The sequence below is a fragment of the Megascapheus bottae genome, chromosome 6 (assembly GCF_031878675.1).
Source record: "Megascapheus bottae isolate mThoBot1 chromosome 6, mThoBot2.hap1, whole genome shotgun sequence".
Classification (NCBI taxonomy): domain Eukaryota; kingdom Metazoa; phylum Chordata; class Mammalia; order Rodentia; family Geomyidae; genus Megascapheus; species Megascapheus bottae.
Window position 1 is genome coordinate 51,973,513 of NC_143514.1, and position 15,043 is coordinate 51,988,555.

General features: G+C 38.5%; 1 protein-coding gene across 6 annotated transcripts in view; it reads right to left on the bottom strand.

The window, feature by feature from the left end:
- The window catches only part of Elavl4 (ELAV like RNA binding protein 4), an 88,451-nt gene that overhangs the window by 52,062 nt on the left and 21,346 nt on the right, over window positions 1–15,043 (bottom strand). The window contains exon 2 of one of the 6 annotated variants that reach the window (XM_090334879.1): window positions 2,823–2,909. The exons of the other annotated variants lie outside the window; for them this stretch is intronic. Within the exon in view, the coding sequence (XP_090191005.1) occupies window positions 2,823–2,828 (6 nt within the window). The 5' untranslated portion in view covers window positions 2,829–2,909. The remainder of the gene's footprint in view (window positions 1–2,822; window positions 2,910–15,043) is intronic. 6 annotated transcript variants of the gene reach the window in all.

Sequence of the window (15,043 nt, forward strand, 5' to 3'; positions counted from 1 at the left end):
AAGCCTGTTTTAACCAAAATGTTAACTCCTCTTGCTATTTTTAGGCCAGCCTGTAGATTTTGAACACAGACTAGAATGCAGTGGGAACTCTCCCATTATTTTGTTAATGAAAAGCTAATTCCTGTTTTCATTACACAATCACTCTCAGAAATGTATACTTAAGCCACACCAAATTATAATTAAAATGTAAAGTAATAATCATGATTAAAATTAGAGTTCCATTAAAGCTGAAATAAAGCTAACTATGGAGGGCTACACATTCTCCAGATCAAATACAGTACCTGTATATTAACTATCTCATAAAGGAAAATGATATTAAATTATGTGGGGCTGTTCCATATGAGAAGTATTTAGATTTTTTTATTGATGCTTAGACATTGATCAGACTTTCAACATAAATTCATAAATACATGTGTGGGAGCTATGAAAAGCCATCTAATGCTTTTTTTTGTCTAGCCACACAGTCACTGTTTCTCCTATACTTTGAATAAAACAAACAAATAAGCCAAAAGCATGCAGATAAAATTTTTAGGTCTCCACTTTAGATTCTCCACAATCTGTAATCTTGAACATTATTCTAAAAGGCTTTTCTCTGGATTTAAATATTTAATTAAGGTTTTCTTCAGATATATGAACTGTCATAGGCAGTATGCACGGTAGTTTCAAAAATAAGAATAAAATGAATCTGTATCCTCAACAGCCTATAGGCTGAAGAGGGCATGGGCAGGTGGAAGGCTGGAGGCAGAACAGCAGGAATGTAGCAGAGAAGCAGTTCTGCCTGCTGACAGCTTAGGGCATTCAGAGAAAGTACTGTGAAGATGGTGCCACAGTTAAGATTTTACATGGAAAAATGGGTTAAAGCTCATGAAGGAAGATCATAAAGATTCCTTAGATGGACTGAGGAAAAAAACCTAGCAAATCATAAAATCAAAGAGCCAGTTAATATTCTGATAGTTGAGATGAAGACCAAACTAGTCATGTCTAATGGCTTTGACACTGCAGAGTCTGGCCCTGTACCCAGGTTTCCTGCCTCAAGATGCTGCCCATCCATTCTCAGCTTTCCATTGCATCTCATTATAATTCCTTAGGCACCCATCATACTATGGTTTCCATGTCTTCTGGAATTATCAACTGCTTGGGAAGAGAATGATGCTCTGTCACTCACTATTGGTGTGAGATCTGGCAAGTGATTTAAACCCCAAGAGACTCAATTTTCTTCATTAGAAAAATGGGAACAATGCCTCCTGATTCATGAAATTGTGAAGAGGGCCTAGTGACACCACCATAGACTCAGTGGCTGAATAATGTTAAAAACAATCACACTCATTGATAGCTCTTGGAGTCACATGGACAATTGCCTTTCTTACTGACTCTCCAAGAGAAAGCAATAAGGCATTTATTCTAATAGTCTCTACAGCTTTTAGACCAGGAAAATCAATCAGGGCACAGAAGGTTAGCTGATAATTAGTAGCTTTGATATTATTACTATGTGGTTGCTCAAAGAAATTCTGTGATCAAGCATTTTCACTAAATATAATATGGATGTAGCAAAGTGAACAAGTCTTAAATCTTAGGCCAAGAGGATGCTTACAAAGTGAACACATGCAGGTAACCATCTTTCAAATGATGGCATACAACATGATTAGCCCCACAGAAAACTTCCTCTTATGCCCTCCTTTGTCATATAATTACCTCCCACCAGAGAAACAATATATTGACTTCTAATGCATAGACTTGCTTTATCTATGTTGGAACTTTTTCTGTGTGGAATTATACTACAGGTATGCTTCTAGTGCCCTTTCTGAAGTATCATCTATGTTGTTACATGAACTAGGGGGTTATTATTGTCCACTGCCTAGAGAATCAGATGGTGTATAAACATAGCTATTTAGCTATTGATTGTCTGGGTTGTCCCCTCCTTTGAATCACTGTAGATAGATATTGCTGTTATGACCACTCTGCCTATGTCTTTTGGTGCATATACATTTCTATTTAGTATATTCCTAAGAAGTCAATCTTTAGGTCATATGCTATAGCTATAGATGTATACTATATACATTAGTCAATAATACCAACAAATTTTTCAAAGTGGTTGTACCAATTTACACTCCCATCAGTAGAGAATGCAAGGTTCTAGTTGTTCTATCAATGTTTGAAGATTTTTTTCAGTTTTGTTTGTATTTACATGTTCATTTGAAATAGAGTGGCATGATAAAAAAATGAAAGATTTTTGTTTTGAGTCAAAACAATAGCAGCCTTAAGATTCTAGTTCTATTACTTTTAGTCTTATGGCCTCATATGTAGCAGTTCAATACTCTGAGTTTCCCCTCCTATTTTTTTTCTTCAAAACTCCATAGAATAAAACTTGACACACAATGTTATTTTCAGGGAGAGAGTTTGTGTATAAGAAGTGTCTAAGGGCTGGCAATGTGGCTTAGTGGTAGAGTGCTTGCCTACCATGCATGAAGTCCCCGATTCAACTCCTCAGTATCACATACACAGAAGAAGCCAGAAGTAATGCTTTGGCTCAAGTGGTAGAGCTCTAACCTTGAGCAAAAGAAGTGCAGGGACACTGCCCAGGTCCTGGGTTCAAGCCCCATGACTGGCAAAAAAGAAAAAAAAAGAAGTGTCTAGTATACAGACTTTCAAAGGGCATCACAATTATTATTCCTCATCACAAGCCACATAAGTAGTATTACTGTTTCATCTTTGATGGTTACACCTGGGAAGTAAAACCAAAAGAAAGACATGAAGTCTTGAGAAGAACCAGGGAAATTCTGTAAAGCAAATTGAGAAGATGGTGAGCGTCCAAGGTTCTTTACCATCATGTAAGCAACTTAAGTGGCTCCACTTCTCACATCACCAGAATTTTCTTCTTGGCTTCAGGTCAACTGTAGGATTCCAGATGGCTGGTCCAGACAGCAAGGAGAGAGCAAAAAGCTTCTGAGAAGACTCCTACATTAAGCTCTCCTCAGGATCAATAGAACCTACGCCCAGGAACCCTATTCAGCTGTCTGCACTATAGACAAGAGTCCAGGAAAAAAAATCAGGAGGATGGGGAGCATGCGAATGGAGATGAAGACATCCAAGGATTGGCAGAGCCTCTGTTTTCTGTCCACTTACTGCTTCTACCAACCAGGTGTCCAGCCAACAGACACAGAAAGTACTACTAACTCAGTAGGGAACCAGAAAATCAGAATTTGTCCTTTTAGGAGGCCTGGCTGGCAGAAGCATCTACTGCATTTTTATTCAATGTCACTCTCCCCTATCTAGCCAATTCCCCCACCAAATTTGTCCTACCATCTATAGAGCATTTTTTTGCTTATCACCTTTCTCAGGTTACTGTTCTTCAGTGGCCACCCAAAGATACCTAAAAAATATCCTGTACTAGAAAGCTGCTTTGGTTCAAATGATGCCATCTGTAGAAGAATGAACATCATACTTAGGCATGCTGAGGTTAGATGGGACAGAAACTCTTGAAAGTTTAATGAATGCTTATATTACGGAAATGTAACAAAAGCCAGCATTTGTTCTTGTGAACATCTTTCAGGTTTATCTGCTCCTGCAAAGCCCAGGAAGTATGAACTATCTGTTCCTCAACTGGCTTCTGGATCTCCTTACATCCTATGTAGGCTTTCTAACTTATGCTAACAATCAGAGTTGAGAGCTAGCTAGAGATGAGACAACCCTTTTTTAAAAGAGACACGAGATGTGGCACACCACTAAGCTCTGCTTCAACATACTGTAGCTCCAAATATGCCATGTTCTTCTTTTTTTAATATAGGTTTTTCGATTTATTTATTTTTTTACTTTTATCAGTTGTGGGGCTTGAACTCAGGGTTTGAGGACTGTCCTTGGGCTTTCTCAAGGCTAGAGCTCTACCACTTGAGCCACAGCACCACTTCTAGCTTTTTTCCTATGTATGTGGTACCGAAGAAGGGAACCCAGGCCTTTGTGCATGCTAGGCAGGCACTCTACCACTAGACCAAACTCCCGGCCCACCATGTTCTTGTGTGATGAGATGGATCTTTTTGTCTCTGCACATATATGCTATCCAGTTATTCTTTGTGTATTAAAAAGAATTGACACACACATGCACAGTTTTCTCAAAATGTATAGTTTGAAAGCTGAGAAACACTTTGCAGACATGTTTCTATACATCCTATACTAAGTCCCCTCTCTAGGCTGACTGATACCTTCTAGGATGCCACACAAGCTTGGGAGAAGAAAAAAGTCAAAGTTAAAACATCACCATCAAATCTGACAGTGATTATAAATAAGAAGATTTTTTTAAAACATTGTATGGAAGATGAGAGAAGCTGCTAATAGAGGAAGACACTGGATGCGTAAGGTTACCATAGACAGAAGAGCTGCAGTGTCTATTTGGGAAACAGCAGTTGTAGGAAGCACTTTCTCCAGTGAGTGCAGAGACTGACTGGGCAAAAGCAGAACACTTACTTCCTCAGTTTAACACTTTTGATATTCTAACCACCTAATCTTCCTTGCAAATAAATATGTCAGTGACTCAAGTGTGCACATGTACGTTAACAAAACATTCTGTGTGGGACTCACAGCCAGCTTCACAGCTGACCAGATTCCAGACCCCTCACTTACCCTCTCCTTCTCTCTTCCCAATGACAATGAAGAAAAATTATAGTCAGCCTCTAGCATAGAGCATTGAGGTGGTTCCGTTGACTTCAAAGCCTAATGGTTGTACAAAGCACTACATTAAATCTTTTATGTTCTCCTGATATATTTTAAGAAACATTATACAGGCAGAAAATTTCAGGGATAAACTATTAGAGCAGTGCACAATAACAGAGGCACCCAAATCCTGTCATTGTAAACGTTGATAGTTTGAATGACTAATTACTCACTCAACACATTAACCTCACCCCTCCCACCACTACTCTTTTCTGCAAAACATATAACAAAAGCAAGAAGGAGGGCCACAGACATGCAGCTGCCAGATCATCACCACCAGGGCTGTTTACTTCTGCAGAGGGGAGGAAAGGAGAGCAGAGGCTGCATCAGCCTTTTTCTCATGGTACTCCTGAGGGTGTGTGTGTGTGTGTGTGTGTGTGTGTGTGTGTGTGTGTGGTGTTGGGGGGGTGTTAACTTTCTCTGCCATTCATTCATGACACCTCAGTTGTTAGAATTCAGGGTTTTTACATGAGCTCATGGTATCATTAATTCTATTTCTTGAATGTGCCAGGTTGTATGCACATTCTTTTTTAAAGGGGCTTATTTCTGCACAGGGTTAGATCTGAGTATACGAGATGAACAGAGATGGAGGCCAGGTTTGCCAGGCACTGTGGTAGGCCCTGGGAACAGAGCTATACAGACAAGAAATAAGATGATAATGAGTCCACAATATGGTACACCATAGCTATCAGATCACATGAGGGACTCAGAACCCAATTCTATAGTTTTAATATATGGACCTTGAAGCCCAGAGAGGACAATGATTTGCCCAAGGTCACATTGCTACTTGGAGACCCAGATGGGCTATAGCCCGGGTCCACAGGTACTTCACTTGTGCCCTCTAATGACAGTGTTTCCAGAAGCCATTTGGATAAAATTTTCTTTTGGAGTTGTTGGGTTGTGGAGGGAGGGCCATAGTATACACTGGATACTATGTGTGGAGACACCTCTGCCCCCAGATCTTCCTGTATGCATTGCTTCACAGTTGACCAAGAATGGAGGCCTTTGCTGTGAGGCCCACTTCTTATAACAATGCTATCCGTCAACTTTGTATACCAAGACCTGACCAACCACCTGTTGGTCCTAGATGCCAGACGCTGAATGAATGGAAATACCAAACTACCCTGTGAAATATAAGCAAATAAAAGAGTGTCATATCCTTTTTTTTTAATACTGGGGTTTGAACTTGGAGCCTCAAGGTTTGTAAGGCATACACTCTACCACTTAATTTACTCTTAGTCCATTTTTGCTCTCTAGTTGTTGTTTTTGCTCAAGGTTAACCTTGGGCTATGATTCTTCCTATCTACCCCACCAGAGAAACTGGGATTTATAGTTGTCAATAATCATACTCAACTTTCTTGATTGGGCTAGTCTGGAGTCCTATAGACAGTGGCCTTCCTGACTGCTGCCTCCTGAGTAGCTTGGATTATAAGTATGAGCCACCATGCCCAGCCTCTATTTTCTATATAATAAAAGAGGATAGAATAGGCAAGTCACCAGTTTCTTACTGGGCATCTATTTATGCAAAGTATTTATACATTTAGCTATTTTTCAAATGCAGACTTTAGTTCCTTTTGCTGTGGTAAAATAAATATAAAATCAATTATCTTAGCTATGTTAAGTGTACAATTCAGTGGCCATATATATATGGCTATATATAGTATATATATATATTATAATACCCACCAACATCTATCTCGGGCATTCTTTTCATGTTGCAAATCTGAAACTCTATACCCATTATACAACAATTCCCCATTTCCCTCAAACCCTAGCCCCTGGCAACAACCAATCTACTCTTTGCCTTTTATTTCAAATTCAATCAGGCTGGAGGGTTGAACCTTACTTTGGCATGGGGCCCAGTAGAAAGCCTGTTGAATGCCTTGGCCCTTTCTGCCTCTAGAAAAGCCAATCTTTTGTCTCCAGATCGAAAACCCTCAAATAGATCCTTCCCATTTAAGCCTGTGACCCTTTAGGAGCATTTACGTGTAGATTCACAGTTTTTTTTAATGTTCTTGCTAGGGAGGCTTAGAATCCTGTTTCAGTCTATCTCCTCTCCCTCCCTAGCATCCTACTCTTCATGGTAGGTGGGTAGGTGAGAACTATTAAGCAGGCTGACATTGCATGCTATCTATTGCCTCCACCGGGCCCCTCCACTCTCCCTCACCTTGCCTCTTTTGGAGGAATCACCAGGAAGATGGAAGAATCTGGTTATTTGGGGGCTTCAGCGGGCCACAGCTGAGGTGATGCTCTAGGAGTCTCATCCATCTGCCAGCCACAACCCTAGGGTGTCTTTGTTCCAGTATTGTCCATCAAAAAATGGCAGCCTGACAATAAGTTTGGCCTTTTGTGTTATCTTAAACTAGTTTACACTTTTGGGATTTAGTTCATGAGGCAAATAAAAGTCCCCAACGTTAGGTAGAACTCACTCATTCCAGTCAATCCTCCCTTTGGGAGTCCAGGGGCCCTGTGCACTCACTGTCTTACTCTGGGGGAGGTGTGGTCTCCCTGGCTGAACTTATGCCAAAGCATCAGGATGAAAGTATCATAGAGGATCACAAGAATATAATAATTCCTTTACCAAATACTCTCTGCTTGTACTTTCAAACCTCTTTGAATCTCAGCAGTCCCTGAGTCTAGAAAGCCACACAAGGAATTGAACTGAGAAGAGACATATCTTGGGTGTGTCCCTCCCTCAGACACATACACATCTTATTAAATATTTTAATGAGCATTTCAAAGATTTGGAGGGCTTTTGAAAATTTATATACAAAGGCTAACCCTTATGTAACAGAGCAAGCACTCCCGAGAGCATGAAGAATAATGTTTACTGAGGGCAGTCACTGAATCAAACCATTAAAGAAATAGATTTAAATTATTCATGAGAACAAAAATAAAAGTCCTAATTCTCTTTGTAGGCATTTCCCACTTAACCCTTATAAAATTCTGACATGCAGTATGTTAGACTTTGGAGGAACAACCCAGACTCCTGCATCTCACCCGCCTTTAAAAAGCCTCAAAAACAAATCCCCAAAGTTAGAAAATTACACAGCAGGCTCTGTGTTCCTGAAGATAGACCTTATTTTTAGGAATAATTCCTCACTCTTTTTTTCTCTTGCTCCTTAAAAGATACTAAAAAAGGGCTTGTACAGCCCCCTAATTCCTTTAAAGTTTCTTCCACCCGTTCATAAAATATCTACTCTGTCCTCCTTTCCTTCTTTCTTTCTTTCTTTCTTTCTTTCTTTCTTTCTTTCTTTCTTTCTTTCTTTCTTTCTTTCTTTCTTTCAAGAGGCTTTAATTTGCTCCAGTCCCTTCAGGTTAATATTTTTTTTTTCCTAAGTGCAACACATTTCCACTTACGACTCAACTGCGATAGAGACACATGTTATTAATGGGGCCTGAAAGGAAGGGCTGAGATGGCTGGCTGGATCATACCCAAAAAAAAAAAAAAAGAGGCTTGATAACACCAACCTCCCATCAGGTTTCACACTATGATTCACAGAGACTCCTGGAATAGGCGATCCTAGCTGAAGAGGCCATTCCAGGTTTCTCAAGCCATCCTGGTTATTCTGGGAGCTAGACAACTCTACAAAAATTTAATTCCAACTGGGGAAAACACTCTGACAGTTTAATAATACCTTTGGGCAGATGCACAAATAACCTGAAAGACCTATTTACTCTAGGAAGTTAGGTGGTAATAAATTCTCAGCATATCCTTAAAACAGGTGTATTCAATTCAACACAAGTTTATTGAATGCTATTAGAGGCTAAGGCATTGTTGTTACAATTGGGGGAGACTAAAGCAATCTGGTCCCTGCCTAGAATTTGAGTTCAAGCTGAGAGGATGACAGAGAAGGGCAGGTAAACAAATAATTAATCACGACCAATTGTATACACTCCTTTTTGTTTTTAAAAGCAATTCATCTGCACTTTTCCCAGCGATACCCCCTCTTCCTCATCCAAAGCACACACAGTGAATATACTCAGTCCTCCAACGCTGTTCTGCTAATGGGCTGGCAGTCCCCTTCCTGGTCTAAATGCTTCTGTCCTAAACAAATGCTATCTGTAAGGGGCAGGGGATGAAGGTTAAGGAGCCCCTCCTAGAAAATGGCATCTTCACTGGAGATGAACACCAGGCCTGGCCAAAAAAGTATTCTCAGTGGAGGTCGTCAACGCTTTTAGAATACCAGGAGAGAACAAGAGACATAAATACTTTAAAAAAAGCAGGGCCAGCATGGATATGAAAAGCATGATCAAAATTTAATTTCTCTCAGGCATAATTCTCAAATTCACCAAAATCTGAGTTTTTAATTTTCTTCCCTAGGTAGACCATGTACATGTCTTCTTCTTAAATAAAAATCTAGCCTCCTTTACATGTCACAGCACTGCTTTGCAGTCTCACTTTGAATCTGAAATGATTTCCTAGTGTGTCTATTCTGGCACAGTGCTGGTAAAACTCTTGGGTATCTGATTTTTCAGACCTTTTTTTTTCCCTTTGGTAAAGTCTAGAATGGTGGGAACAGCTTGATCGATGACCATTATACAAACAACGTGTTCATTTCCTGCAATTTAGCCATCTTTTCTAAACTGATCAATAAAGGACAACCTCAAAGTTCCAATAAGATGTCTTTGTTAAAGTCATTATTTTAAAAATGACAAATATTTTAGTATACATACAGTTTTTTTTGTGTGTGAGCAAGCTCCAGTTTCCTGAAAAGATATTAGCACTAATAAAAGAAATAAAATGGAAAGCAGTTGCTTCCATCACCCTACCCACTAAGCCTTTCTGAACTCTGAATGTTTAATGTAGGTAAAATAATCTAAGTATTTAATGATAAGCTACAGTACCTGTTGGGGTGAGAAACAGTTGTGAAAGTAAATATGTTATCATGATCTTCCATACAAAGAGCAGTTAATGAATCATTGGAAAAATGAAACACGGACTGATTAAGTCAGATTTGTCTTCTGAATAAATGAATAAGGAACAGCCAATGGCAATACCCATGTAAACATAAGTATCATGTATTTATATAATGCCTGGTTAGTAGCTCAGAGTGTGAGTAAATGCATTGAGATTTAGCTGTAAAAAAGAAAAACATATCTAAATTTGATATGCATGCCTACATGAAGTTTCTCTGAAATCTATGTAGAGATGTATATTTTGAAAATCAGTGTTTGTTTTCATAGAGAATGAGAAGAGTAAAAGAGAGTAATGGGAAGCCCTAGAAAAATCTGAGCTGAGAACCTTCTTCTTTTTCAAGAGGAATTGTAAAATGCCAATGGTTCTTCCAATTGTACAATTCAAAAGAGAGGTTATTTAAGGTATTCAGAAGCTAAACATACTGAGTGAAATACAACAGTTCTTAGCATCTCAATGTATGTATAAGTGGATATGGTAAATGATACGCATGGACAATTCAGACAGCCTCATTGCCTGTGTTCATGTCTGTTAGTAAAAAAGAAAACTTCAGTGTCAGGTTTCCTTCCCTCCCTCCCTTCTTTCCTCCCTTCCTTCATTACTTCTTTCATTCCTGCTTCCTTTTCTCCCTCTCTCCTTTCTTTCCATCTTTATCTCTTACCCCCCACCCCACGAACATATAAAGAAGGGCTTTTTGATGATAAAAGAATTTTATCCATTACACTGCCTCTTGTCGCAGTTGGGCACTTTTCTCGGAGATTTTTCTGGAAAGGTAGACTAAGCAAGAGTAAAAGTAGATGCCATAAAATCTCATGTTGATTTGGTGTAAAAAATTTGGGAAAGCAAATGCCTAAAAACAGGAAGTAGATTGACTGGTAGTTGCTCAGGGTTTAGGTAAATTTCAAATTGACTAAAAATGGGCATAAAGGATTTTTAGGGGATAAATCTGGACTGTGCTAACAGTTATGCAACTCTGTGTCTTTTTAGTAATAATATTTACATGATAAATTTTAAAAAATCTTATGTTGGTGAGCACTTGGATCTGTGTCTTTTTTTTTTTTTTTTTTGGATAGGCTAACCAGAAACTTGCTGGGCAGGACAAAGCTGGCATCAAACTTACAATCTTCTTCTCTCAGCCTCCGAAGTGTTGAGATTACAGTGTGTACAACCATGATGGCTGAGAATTATGTCTGTGAATTATATGTGGGTAACATATTTATACAGAAAAGTTGTAACTGTCAGCAAAATGGTCTTTCTTATCATTATAGGTAGAAAGAGAAATTGGCACAATCTTCCTGTACTTTATCTTCCTATTCTTGGACCCAGGGGTCTATTCTGAAGCTCAGAAGAGAATCCAAAATAATGAGTTACATGGTGGTTGAATAACTTACAGTATTGTTTTAGATCTGGTATTTTGCATTTGCTAAAATCATGTATAGATATGTATTTTGCTTATTCTGGGACTTGAACTCAGGGCATACACACTGAACTTTTTTGCTCAAGTCTAACACTCTATGACTTGATCCATTTCTGGCTTTTTAGTGGCTAACTGGAGATAAGAATCTCATGGACTTTCCTGGCTTTGAATGACATTCCTCAGCTCTCAGCCTCCTAAGGAGCTAGGATTACAATCACAAGCCACCAGCATCTGGCTAGAATGTATTTTTCTAATAGGAGAACATCTGAATGATCAATGTAGAAAAAGAAGGGAAAGAAATTCGTTATCTCAATGCTACAACATATATAGAGTAAGAAGGAAAAATAAAAATGCTATGCACAAATAACAGGATTATTGTTGATTGGTATACTTTTCTCTATCTTTATTTTCCTATTTTTTGTCTTGTTTTTACAGTGAGAACATAGCACTTTTGTAATCTAAAAGAAAGTTTGTTTCTTAAAACATAAAGACAATGTCAAGTCCTTCAAATACTTTGGAGCTACAGTATTAAAAATGATTCTCTCTCCTCCCCAGAGTCGTGCTGCACAATGTCTTCTTGGCCACACTCCGTTTGTTCCTATGTTAGAGGACATACGGGAGCCCAAAGGAATACAAATTGTGTTTCTTGAAACAGTCTCTGGTCTGTCTCCTTGTCACCTAAATCACTGTGAATTAGCAAGGTTACAGTATTAAGTCTGCCTGTCACCTGGAAGTAACTTTCATGAGGACAGCAAGGAGAGGAGATGATTTATAAGGAAAATCAGGAAGTGCAAAGTACTAATCTGTTCTAAAAGCTCCTGCTGACATATTCTGAGATTATGAACATTCTGCACTTGGACAAAAGCTCCCACTTTTCTTAATTACATGGTTTGAGCAGGAGCCTGCTTTCTGGATCTGCCCAATCACACAACAGCCATTTATTTCCCCAACCTCAGCTGCCAAAATTTCCCCAATCTCTTCTCTGTTCTGTGCTCCATCTTCCTGGATGCCTTGTGGATGTACGATGCTATCAAGCGGTATTCCACATCATGCTTTTTAAAGCCTGTCTCTTTCACTGTCTCTCTTTCTCTTCCTCTCTCTTCCCCCCGACCCCGCCTCTATCTCTCTGAGATTCTCCTAATATAGTATTTATCAAAATTTCATGAACAAGCGAAGTAGGGAGAGAAAGAAGTTATAAGTATCAGGATATTTGTCTGCTTTGAAGCAAATTCTTTGTTGTGACACTATAATATTATAGTCCCTGTCCTGTGTGTGATGGTTTGCTCTTGATTTATGGACACAGAATCCAGAAATTCCTTGGATCCCTCTTTTGAATACTATACTGGTAGGACAAAGGATGCCAAATCTATGGCCCTTCATGCAAGGAGCATAGGACATTAGGACAAGATATTTTTGTGTGGTAAATGCAGACTTTACTTCTAAATGTATCTTATTTTTTATATTCCCAACCTCTTCATTGTTCTATTTAAAAAGGCTTTCCACTATGTGCTTTATACTTTGCCTTATAAAAATAAAACTTTAATTATAACAGAATGAATAAGTTAATATTTTTGTCCTCTCAAACAAGCTTTTGTTCTTTTCAAAATGTGCTTTTGAAGCCCCACTAATTGGGCAAGAATCAAACTGACGTTTAAAATTCAGAAATAATGAGACTTTTAAACATGCATGTAAAGGTTCCAAAATATTACCTTTGTGTTATAATTCAAACTGTGTCATAAGTAATACTCATATCAGACCCTCTCAAGGCTGATTTACTATGTTCTTAAGAATAATTTGGAAATGTGTACAATGCTAAGGCTCTGAGGAGTTTACTTTTCTCAGAGGGACTCTGAGAAAATATAGTTGCCAAGAAGTTGATAAATTTTTCCAGCTCTAGGTATACTTTTTTTAAATCCTAGAAATATCCATATATATATATATACATATTGTTTTTAAAAGCTCACAAGCATTAATGGTACTACATTGTTTCGTTTGAATGGCCCCTCCTCACAATGCAAATTCTTAAAAGAAAACCGAATCTCTTACAGGAAGAAAAGCAGTCAAAGGAACAAGAGGGAAGCTAAGTTCTATAACAGGAATCCACTTCTTCAATAGGCCAGAAAGTCATTACATTTAATGCCGGGAATATCCAAGGAGGAGGGAAAGAGTTCCTGTTTGCAAGGAAGTAAATAAATAAGTAAATGAGTAATTAATACATAATGTCATAGATGCAGGAATGGAAAAGTATGCAAAGTGCTTTGCAAAGGCCCTGCCGGAAAAGGCAAATGCTTAATACATGGATATTCTGTCGTAATGCTAATTAAACTGTATTTTTGGTTTATCTGGGAGACTGTTTAGTCAAACAATTACCATTAATTCCTCTCAAGACTTCCGATAACCAATGCATATATATGGTTGATAGGTGTCTTATGGCGCATTACTTCACTTCAACCTTAGACAACCTAGCTACGTAACTATTGTTATTTCTTCTATTTACAGAAATAAAAAACATGGCCACTCTACATGATGGAGGTTTCCAGTCACTCAGCCAGAGCTTCAACATGAACACAAATCTAAAATCAAATTCTCTGCCCTTTCCTAAATTAAGCCTGAGGACCCTTCCTAGCAGCACAAAATAGAACTTGATAGTCCTAGAAAAAAAATAAACTATCTAACCTGATTAAAACAATCTAGCCAATGTATCTACTCTCTATTAGTTGGAAAATACTGCCAAATAAATAGATGTTACGGGAAGGATATTGGTTCAAAATTCTACTTGGTGAAATGGGAAGAACACAAGGTTTAGAATTTATCTGACCTGGGTTTATAAACCAGCTCTAGCCTTGACCTTCATTTAGTCATTTAAGACTCTTTGGAGTATAATTTCAATGTGCTCATCTGAAAGATCTGGGCCATTCTATCTTTATTGTGAGGATTAGAAATAACAAAGGCATCTGGTCTACAACTTGGCACATGGCATAAAATACACTCAATACACATTAATTTCCTTTGTCCAAATCACAATGTTCTGCAAGTACTTGCCCAGCATAAAGTACTGCAAAGGTGACTGACGTTAGAGATGGTAATATTTATCCCCGAAAGTGAGCTTCTGAAAGATAAAAGAATACTTAAGCCAGAAGCTGGTGTCTCATGCCTGTAATTCTAGCTATATAGGAGACCAAGACCTAGAGGATCAAAGCCACCCCATGTAGAAAAGTCCATGAAACTCCATTGCCAGATAACCAGCAAAAAAAAAAAAAACAAAAATAGGCTAGGAGTATGATTCAAGTGGTGATCAAAGAAGCTGAGTACAAGGCCCTGAGTTTAAGTCAAGTACAGGAACACATATATGAAAATAGTCTTACTCTCACCTACACAAGTAGTTACTTCCTTCATCTTCACAATGCCTCACAAACATTCACCAAGAACTTGTTATCATAACGGCAGAATGGAAGATAAGGCAGTAAAGGGAGAAAGATTAGATGAACTTGAAAAAGTAAACAACAAAAAGTACTGTTTTCTTCATGTATACAAGCATACTTTCTGGTATCCTTTGCTTTTCCAAGAAAACCCCTCCACACTGAGTGGCTAGATATTTCAAATGTAAATAGGTACAGTCATTATAGTTTCTGATTTCCCACTAGAAAAAGCCCCGTATTTTTATGGGAAATTTCAGAGCACTGCCACTCTGAGTGCTGATAGCAGAGGGCACTTCTGGCTTTCTTTGAGGACCTGCTCAGTGAGGAAGAGCCAGTGTCATTCTCATTCTAAGCCTCTACCTGGACTGCTCTTTTCTTCCTATAGATCCCGAGTAGTAGCTACACTGACAGCAAATGGCAAGAATAGCAAGAAGTGACTAAAGGTTTTGGTTGGACAGAGATAACAGAGAAAATGCTATTTCTGCAGAAGAAAAGTAGCAGCAACCCTTACAAAGCCATTATAAAGCCTCTGCTTACAAAATAAATACTCATTAAATCACAAGCTGGATTCAAGGGATTTTGCAA